This window comes from Salminus brasiliensis, unplaced genomic scaffold, assembly GCF_030463535.1.
Source record: "Salminus brasiliensis unplaced genomic scaffold, fSalBra1.hap2 scaffold_119, whole genome shotgun sequence".
NCBI classification, from domain to species: Eukaryota; Metazoa; Chordata; class Actinopteri; order Characiformes; family Bryconidae; genus Salminus; species Salminus brasiliensis.
The window spans coordinates 35,599-45,598 of record NW_027326652.1 but is presented as its reverse complement, the minus strand read 5'-3'; the positions used below and the strand labels follow the sequence as shown (position 1 = coordinate 45,598).

At 44.4% G+C, this 10,000-nt stretch overlaps 1 protein-coding gene across 1 annotated transcript in view; it reads right to left on the bottom strand.

Moving 5' to 3' along the window:
* The window catches only part of LOC140548812 (WD repeat-containing protein 7), a gene marked incomplete at its 5' end in the record, with an annotated part of 28,234 nt that overhangs the window by 2,258 nt on the left and 15,976 nt on the right, over positions 1-10,000 (bottom strand). The window contains 3 exons of the mRNA XM_072671978.1: positions 683-835; positions 2,198-2,315; positions 9,458-9,644. Coding sequence (XP_072528079.1) covers positions 683-835; positions 2,198-2,315; positions 9,458-9,644 — 458 coding nt within the window. The remainder of the gene's footprint in view (positions 1-682; positions 836-2,197; positions 2,316-9,457; positions 9,645-10,000) is intronic.

Here is a 10,000-nt window from a genome sequence, read left to right as displayed (position 1 = left end):
GTAGTGTACTATGCTTTGTGTAGTGCAGTGTGTAGTGATGTACTGTGTGTAGTGTACTATGCTTTGTGTAGTGTAGTGTGTTGTGCTGTACTGTGTGTAGTGTACTATGCTTTGTGTAGTGTAGTGTGTTGTGATGTACTGTGTGTAGTGTACTATGCTTTGTGTTGTGTAGTGATGTACTATGTGTAGTGTACTATGCTTTGTGTAGTGCAGTGTGTTGTGCTGTACTGTGTGTAGTGTACTATGCTTTGTGTAGTGTAGTGTGTTGTGATGTACTGTGTGTAGTGCAGTGTGTTGTGATGTACTGTGTGTAGTGTACTATGCTTTGTGTAGTGCAGTGTGTAGTGATGTACTGTGTGTAGTGTACTATGCTTTGTGTAGTGTAGTGTGTTGTGCTGTACTGTGTGTAGTGTACTATGCTTTGTGTAGTGCAGTGTGTTGTGATGTACTGTGTGCACTGTAATGTGCTGTACTGTGTGTGGTGCTGTGCACTATACCATAGGTTATGTACTGTACTGTGTGTGGTGTACTATACATGTGTGTAGTGGAGTGTGTTGTGCAGTACTGTGTGTGATGCTGTGGACTATGCTGTGTGTATTACACTATGATGTGCTGCACTGTGTGTGGTGCACTGTACTCTGCGTACTATACTGTATTGTGTGCGTGTACTGTAGTGCAGTACCTCCACCAGCAGGTCCACTACGTCTGAGGGCATTTTCTCGATGAGGATCTCGATGACTCGCAGGATTTCGGTTTTGGCGCGAGCGAGAGTGGTGGTGTGAACATTCTGCTGAGACTGAGAACCCTGAGACTGCATCGCTGTGTGCCTGTGCACCTACACACCCACACATATACACACAAACACACATACACACCAGTAGAAGAGTAGTTTCAGTAATTACTGCCAATAACAATTTCATCTAATAACATTATACCTCACTCACAGCCCACTGAGACAATCTATTAAACATCAGTGTTTAGAATGAAGAGATGCTTTATTATGAAAACACTCTTCACATTAGTGAGTAAATAGTAAACAGTTCAATAATGAAGTAATTATCGATAAACTTAGGACACCTCATGAAAACCTCTGTGGTCTCAGATGGAGGTAATCTAACTAAACTCACACCTGAAGAAACGTCTTCTGGAACAGCAAACTTCAGACAGGTGAGTCCTGCCCTGATATTTAATTCATTGTTTATTTATTTATTCATTTATTTCCTGCTTGAACATCTCTTTTTAAAACCTGTCTGCTCTCGTTCTGATGGGAGATGCTGTGCTTCATCATCAGCTGTGGTGAGATCTACCTCCTACCATGCTAACATTTTAGGACTGTTGGAGATATCTTCTTCACTCATCTTGTGGTCTGATCTGCTGTTGGGCTGAACTTGCTAGGACGTCCTGACCTGGCCATGTTCATGGTCAGCTGTTCCACTTGTAGATGATTTAGTGGAACGTCTGATTTCTAACTGTTCTGAGATCTTCTGAAACACCTTCCCAGACTCCTCTGCATCTCCACCTCACCCTTCTTTCTGAAGGCCTCAGAGAGCTCTCTGGATCTGGATCTGGTCATGATGGTGATCTTCTTCACCCCTCACTTCAACCATCAGTCAATCAAGATCAGACCAGACTAAACGTCTGAGGTTTAAATAAGACTCCAGACTCCTCCAGAATCATCCTCTCCAACCATGATCTGATCATCCGCAGCTGAGTCTAATTCTGGGGGCGGGGGCTTATAGAAAAATTAAATTTCTATTAATTGATTAAAGACGTGTGAGTTTAATCAGATCACCTCCATCTCTCAGTGTTGATCACATGAAGATCCATCAGACGTCCAGATGTTTAAATAAGTTCAGTAAGACAGAGGTTGTCATGGGGTGTCCTTATGTTCCGCACACGGTTGTAAAGTGCAGTAAAACAGCAGCAATACTTCTAGATGTGTGTAGTTTGAGGCTGAGATGGAAAGTGTGTGTGGACACCTCTGTAAGAGCTAGAAAGTATTATTTGACTGGGGTGTCCAAACCTTTGCTTAAGACGGTATCTGAGAGTTGGGTGGGGTGGAGGGGGAGAACACAGCCTACACAGGCATGATGCTAAAGAGTGTGAGCGTACTCCAGAATAGTGCTTTCAAGTGCTTAAGTTCCAATTGTGTGTGTGTGTGTGTGTGTGTGTGCATGCATGTGTGTCTATGTCCCACCTCCTTGGCGATGGTTGTGATGAAGGCCGGCGGTCTCGCCGTGGCGATCAGAGAGAGAGCGTGGCGAGCGGAGCGGGCCGAGTCAGCCGCTGGGTTCAGGGGGAGTCCCATTGTAATGCTAAAGAGAGAGAGAGGGAGGGAGAGAGAGGGAGGGAGAGATCGAGCATTAGAATATATAGAGTGGAAAGATTAAACCCAGCTTATAATGTCAGCTCAAGGTCAATGGGATCACTCAGAGAGCAGCAGCATAATGGACTGAGGACAATACACACACATACACACACACACACACACACACACACACACACACACACACACACACACACACACACACACACACACACACACGTGCATGCTTCACACTCCAGCGTGCAAATCGCACAGTCAACTGTGTCTGTGTGAGGCCCCTTGTTAACAAATCACCCCATGCTCTGTGTGTGTGTGTGTGTGTGTGTGTGTGAATATGCATCAGGCCCGGCACTGACAGAGGCGGGTGAAACAGGGTCAGATCAAAGAGTGTGTGGTTGCAGCAGGGCAGTCCCCGTGCCCTCCGAGACACACGTTAGCTCCTTCCTGTGTGTGTGTCTGTGTGTTATTATTGGACAAAAGTATTGGGACACCTGCTTATTCACTTCCTTCAAAATGATGGCTATAAATTCGATTTTGGAGGAGCACTGCTGTGAGGATTTGATTGCATTTAGTGGCAAAAGCTTTAGTGAGGTCAGGATGATCACCACCCCACCTCATCCCTAACTCCCCAACATCCCAGAGAACACAGTTCTTCCACTGCTCCACAGCTCCTCAATGCTGGGGGGCTTTATACCCCTTTACTAGCCCACGCCTGGCATTATTAGGCAGCATCATATTTGTCTGCTCCAGAGAGTCCTATTCTATTGGCAGTACTTCTCTACAGTACCTAGACAAGCTGCATGTCTGTGTGCATTTGCACATCCGTGTCAGCAATGGGTGCAACTAATGTCCACAAACATTTGGACAAGTAGCGTATGTATGAATCAAACCCAGGAGTGGTCGTTTTCTGTTGCTGGCCTTGGAGACGGATGTTTACAGTGAGCTGTGGTCTGCAGGGAGGGTGAAGGCGAGCTAAGGGAGGCTGGTTTGGTGGTGTTGGAGATGGGGGCTGGGGGGGGTGGTGTTCAGCATCCCCTGCCTCTCTCTCCTCAGGGCTGGTGTAACGGCAGAAGAGGCAATAACCAGAGGCAGGAACAGCTCTGTCTGCTTGATAACACTGAGCTTTTACACTGTACCGCTGGGGATACACACCTGCCTCCACACACACACACACACACACACACACACACACACACACACACACACACACACACACACACACACACACACACGAAAAGTGAGTTTCCTGAAGGAACCACAGAATTGTGGCACAAATGAAGTGTTTCCCAGTTGCAGGCAGTTGCTATGTGGTCACTTGGGTAAAAGTGTTTGCTATGTTTGCAGTTGGATGCTATAGTATCCCAGTTGGTTGCTACGGTGTTGCTAGGAGGCTGCCAAGGAGTTATAAAGTGGTTGCTCCGATGTTACTAAGTGGTGGTTACTGTGGTGTTGCTAGGTGGTTGATAAAGTATGCCAGGTGGTTGCTAAAGTGTTACTAAATGGTTGCTATGCTGTCCTAGGCGGTTATGACATAGTAACACTTGAGCAATCACCTGGGATACTTTAGCAACCACGTAGCTATGTCATAACCACCTAGGATACCAAAGCAACCATTTAGTAACCTGGGATACAATAGTGGTCACTTAGTAGCACCACAATAACCACTTGAGATGCAATAGCAACCACCTAGAAACACCAATGTAGCCACTTAGTAACACTTGAGCAATCACCTGGGATACTTTAGCAACCACGTAGCTAAGTGGCTACATTGGTGTTTCTAGGTGGTTGCTATTGCATCTCAAGTGGTTATTGTGGTGCTACTAAGTGACCACTATTGTATCCCAGGTTACTAAATGGTTGCTTTGGTATCCTAGGTGGTTATGATGTTGCTACATGATTGCTGAAGTATCCCAAGTGGTTGCTAAAGTGTTACTTAGTGGTTGCTATTGTCTCTCAGGTGGTTGTTGTGGTATTACTTTGGGTTGCTTTTGTATCCCAGCTACTATTTTTCACTCTGCGACATTAAACTGTCTAAAATGTGCAGAAAACCGTCATATTTATTTATTTACATTTAATACTGGTTAATTTTTCTTATTTACTCTCAGAAAATTAGCCATTTGACCAGGGGTGCCCAAACTTTTGCACAGGACCGTTAGGAAGGATGTTGTTTAGCCCAACCTGAACAGCGTCCACCGGCCGGCCAATATCAGCACCAGAAATCGGTCAATTACCCACAACAGGGTTATTTCATCTTTCAGGATAAAGAGTTCATGCCTTAGCGCGCACACACACACACACACACACACACACACACACACACACACACACACACACACACACACACACACACACACCATGGAGCAAACACTGAATTCTATTGACTGAAATTAGAAATCAATACATACAGCAGTCTGCAGTGGACTGATAGGGGTTTACAGGGCAGTGTGACACTACAGCTGTCATTTACACACCTGCATTCCTCGCTCATGCACGCACACACACACACACACACACACACACACACACACACACACAGGTTTATGAACTGATTTCCCTATTTAATACTGCTACTCATTTAGTCTTGCAACCATCGCAACCAATCAGAAGTGTCCATTAATAATACACCATATATTCAGATTCAACACTATATATATACACACACACACACACACACACACACACAGAGACATATATATTTACACACACCAAAATACTACACTATACAGTTTATTTAGTTTAAAACTAAATTCTGAAAATATCAAAAATGATAGAAAATAAAAGTCATATATGCAGAGTGTCACCATTTCTACTTCTAATTAAGATTTCTATAATTATCATTATTGTTTTTATTCCTGTTTTGATTTTTATTATTATGATCCGGTGTCGATCTGAGGAGTATGGGTCCTTTTTAGAGTCTCGGTTCCTCTCTAGGTTTCTTCCTCTCGACCCGAGGGAGTTTTTCCTTGCCACTGTCGCCACTAGCTTGCTCTAAAGAGGCTCGGATCCAGATCTCTGTGAAGCTGCTTCGTGACGACATTTGCTGTAAAAAGCCTAAATGTAATTGAATATGGGGTAAGTACTGCTGATCCTGAGTCATGAAGCCTAGAATACGGGCATGTAGGCTAAAACCATGCGTTCACAGCATAGCTTAGAGTAATGGATCGGATGGGATTTGTTTCCCAGTCCGTGAGTTATGTCGGTATCAGAATCGGCCTCGGTCTCGGCCCCTAACATTTACATGTGCGTTTATTTGATTATATTTGTAGAGGTAAGGTTTATTCGCTGTGTGTTATTGCTGCTTGCTATTTCCACTGTCTGACTGCTGTTGTAATGCATGACTTTCCCTCTGGGATTAATAAAATCATCAACTGATCAATCGATATCTCAACTGATCAGAGCCTGAACAGAAATGTGTGTGTGTGCGCTGTATATTCTGTGTGCTGTATATAAAGGTGTGGCTGCTGAGCATGAGGGAGGAGTGTAGGCCGATGTTCGGCTCAGTTAGCCCTGGATAAAGCTCCAACTTTTGCTTATTTCGGTTGGACTGGGGCGCTGACCGTTACCAGCGATTGACCGTTTCTGAACTGATCTGACTTGTGAGAGAGAGAGAGAGAGAAAGAGAGAGAGAGAGAGAGAGAAAGAGAGAGAGAGAGAGAGCGAGAGAGAGAGAGCGAGAGAGAGAGAGCGAGAGAGCGAGAGAGACAGAAAGAGAGCGAGAGAGACAGTGATAGAGAGAGAGAGAGAGAGAGACAGAGAGACAGAGAGAGCGAGAGAGAGAGAGAGCGAGAGAGAGAGAGAGAGCGCTTCATAGCTTTAGCCACAGTGCCACCTACACTCTTAGTAGAAGAAGAGCTGATGAGGCGCAGCTTCAGTGAACGGTGACACGGCACACAGCCAATGGCACTGTGATTAAAAGAGCCTGTCTATACACACACACACACACACACACACACACACACACAGTAACAGTAAATCTAGTTATGTGGCAATAAAATAATTCCCAATTACTGTTTAAAGACTTTCCTTCTGCAATTTATATAAGTGTAAGAGTGTGTGTGTGTGTGTGTGTGTGTGTGTGTGTGTGTAGAGAGAGTAAGTGAGAGTGTGATAGCTGTAAATAAGTGACTAATTGACAGGGCCACCGTCTCTAACGGCATCAGCTCCATCCCTTTGCCAATACCTGATCAATGACTTTGATCAGAAGAGTGATCGGCATTAAACACACACACACTCCATCCACTCCTGCTGAGCACCTGGCCTCAGTTCAGCTACCGGAGAACACCACAACACATGCACCATCTGTCCAAATGTTTGTGGACACCCCTTCTAATGAATTCATTCAGCTTGCTGACATGTACATGCCCTTGTAGAAATTACTGCCAATACAATAGGACCCCCTGGAGCAGATTGGCATTGGCATCTTGCTGCCTAATAAAGCCAGGCGTGGGCTAGTAGAGGGGTATAAAGCCCCCCAGCATTGAGGAGCTGTGGAGCAGTGGATGAACTGTGTTCTCTGGAATGATGGTGACCTCAGTGTTCGCTCCATCCAGTACATCTGGCATGAGTTGAGGAGTTGGGGATGATGGTAAGGTGGGGTGGTGATCATTTATCCAACATCCCGACCTCACTAACGCTCTTGATGCTGAACGCAATCAAACCCTCACAGCAATGTTCCTCCAGAATCTAGTAGAAAGTCTTCCTCTCTGGACAGTGGAGACAGTTACTCCTACAAAAGCAGGACCAGCTCTTTTTAATACTCTTGATTTCAAAGGAAACGGTGAACGAACAGCTGTCCCAATACTTTTGTCCGTATGGTGAATAGAATGTACACCTGAGTCGGAGTCACCTCAAATAAAGCTTTAAAAAACACAGAAGTACTCAGATCAATATCTGCGTCTCCCGCGCAGACTAATGGCGCTAAAGTGTGAGGATTGCTCAGTGCCTCAGTCAGACACATACTCCATCCCTGCAGTAAAACACACACACACACACACACACACACACACACACACACACACACACACACAGCATCTCCCTCGGCTGCTAAGTGAATTTGCCCTCATAAAAAAACAGGCCCAATTGGCCGTTCCAGTGTGTGTAGGGGTCAAGCAGAGGAGGACGTCATTGTGCTCATGATTCACAGACCAGAAACACAGAGCGAGCGAGATAGAGAGAGAGAGAGAGAGAGAGAGAGAGAGAGAGAGAGCATATCCACAGTCTCTGGCCAATTTATTAGAAACACCTACCTTGTATCTACACTCGCTGGCCAATTTATTAGAAACACCAACCTTGTATCTACACTCGCTGGACAATTTATTAGAAACGCCAACATTGTTGGCCAATTTATTAGAAACACCTACCTTGTATCTACACTTGCTGGCCAATTTATTAGAAACGCCAACATTGTTGGCCAATTTATTAGAAACACCTACCTTGTTGGCCAATTTATTAGAAACACCTACCTTGTAAAATCTAAAATAATGAAGTTTTCTTTAGGGACTATTTTGCCTCACATCACCCTGCATGTATCCCTCCACCATGCCTGGACTTTCTAAAAGACCCTGAGCTCTTCTCAGAACTCTGGTAGAACCGTGTCTCAGGCATCAGGCAGCGTCTTCATCACCATTAGGTGAAGAACTTTCTGTGAGGAGCTTTTATTATTAGAGCTTCAGATGTCTGCTTCCCTTCACCTCCACTGTAGAACCACAGCTCTGACTGGGGGAGCTTATCTAGAACCGAGCGCTTCACACCACCAAACCCACCAATCCCCTCTGACTGACCCAGTTCTCCTCTGACCTGATTAATTATGAAGGAATTTTGAAGAATCATATCTGTGATGACAAAAGTCAAACTGCCTTGTGATTGTGAATTCGGGTCTACAGTCTAATCCAATCAGACCTGATGGTGATATTTGGAGTTTTGGTCTAAGTGGAGGCGCCTCCCCTCTCCTCCCCCAGCCCGCCTCACTCCCAGCCTGAAAAATGAGCGCCATTTTGCGCTAACCCTATTAGCACGAGCTACTACCAAAAAGGCAGACGTATTTGTATTCATAATAAATTTGCTGAGATAGGGTTTCATCTTAACGACATGAGCCAAGGCCGGGGGTATCCTTCATGCCCGGCTTTAACCTCGTTTGTGGGGTTGCCTAGTGAAGGTTAACCTCCAGACATATGGGTCTCCCTCTTCCTCTTAAAGGTCCTGCCATGCAGCAGCGCAGACATCATTACATCATATTAATGTCCTCCAATCACATTACAACCTGCTTCTCGTCCGTCTGCACGTCCGGCCCGGCGGAAGCTCACGTTTGGGCCAAAACAGTGTTGCTGCTGCTGCTGCTGCTGAATTGGAGAACCAGGTTCCATTAATCTCTGTAACCGGGCTGGAGGACCTTGTCTCATTAGCCTATTTTTGAATTATTATTATAATAATTATTTATTTCTATTTTTTTTTTTTAGATACATGTACTTAGTACCTACATTTATTGGCCATTTTATTGGAAACACTTAGCAAATACACAGATGAGCCAAAACATTATAATATTTCTGCCATTATATTTAATACGCTGCTGTTCTGCCACAGCACAGCTCCCTCCACAGCTCCCTCCACAACGCCTCGACACCCTGTGGTCTCTGGCACTCAGCCACGTGTTGGTGAGTATTAAGCTTCTAGTTCTAGATCATTTTAATAAACCATTGATTTTTAGGTTAATTGTGTAATTAGAATTATAAGTATATACACACCATATATCCGATATATATAAGTTTGTGGACGCCCCTTTTAATGAATGCATTCTGCTACTTTAAGCTGCACCCATTGCTGACACAAATGTGCAAATGCACACACACAGCTCGTCTATAGACCCTGTAGAGAATTAGTATTGCCAATAGAATAGGACTCTCTGGAGCAGATAAACTAGATGAACCTATTGGCACCATGCTGCCTAATAAGGCCAGGCGTGGGCTAGTAGAGGGGTATAAAGCCCCCCAGCATTGAGGAGCTGTGGAGCAGTGGAAGAGCTGCTGTACTTTCTCAGATTAAATAAAATACAGAAATATTAAATATCCCCATCATCAGACATCATAACTGCAGTGTGTGTGTGTGTGTGTGTGTGTGTGGTACTGGTGTACTCACTTAGACAGCTGTTTCTCTGCATCTGCACACAGCTCCAGCAGGCCCATGAGCACAGCCGACACGTCCATGTACGGCTCCCACACGGTGAAACCTCGGCCAATCAAATCGATGGCCGTGCGCCGGATGGTGCTGTGGGCGGGGAGCTTTGGGCTGGGGGGCTGCAGGAGGAGGAACGTCAGGGCTTTACCTGAGCGAGAGAGAGAGAGAGAGAGAGAGAGAGAGAGTCATTTTTATACCAAATTTAATCATATTTTATTAATTACTGTTATTAAATCTTTATTATTATTATTATTATTATTATTATTAGATTCATTGAGCGCTTTATTCTACACAATTATAATTTCAATAATTCTATAATAATTGTATTATCAGTTGTAATAAAGAACAATAAACACTTTACCACCCTGTTATGCAAGTAACTGATTAGTAATTACTGGCTATTATCAGTTATTTTCACAGAACAGAGCTCTAGTTATGTTCTGTTACAGTTTTTATTTAATGTTTATTAATTATGACCTGTATTAGTACATAATTCGAGGTATT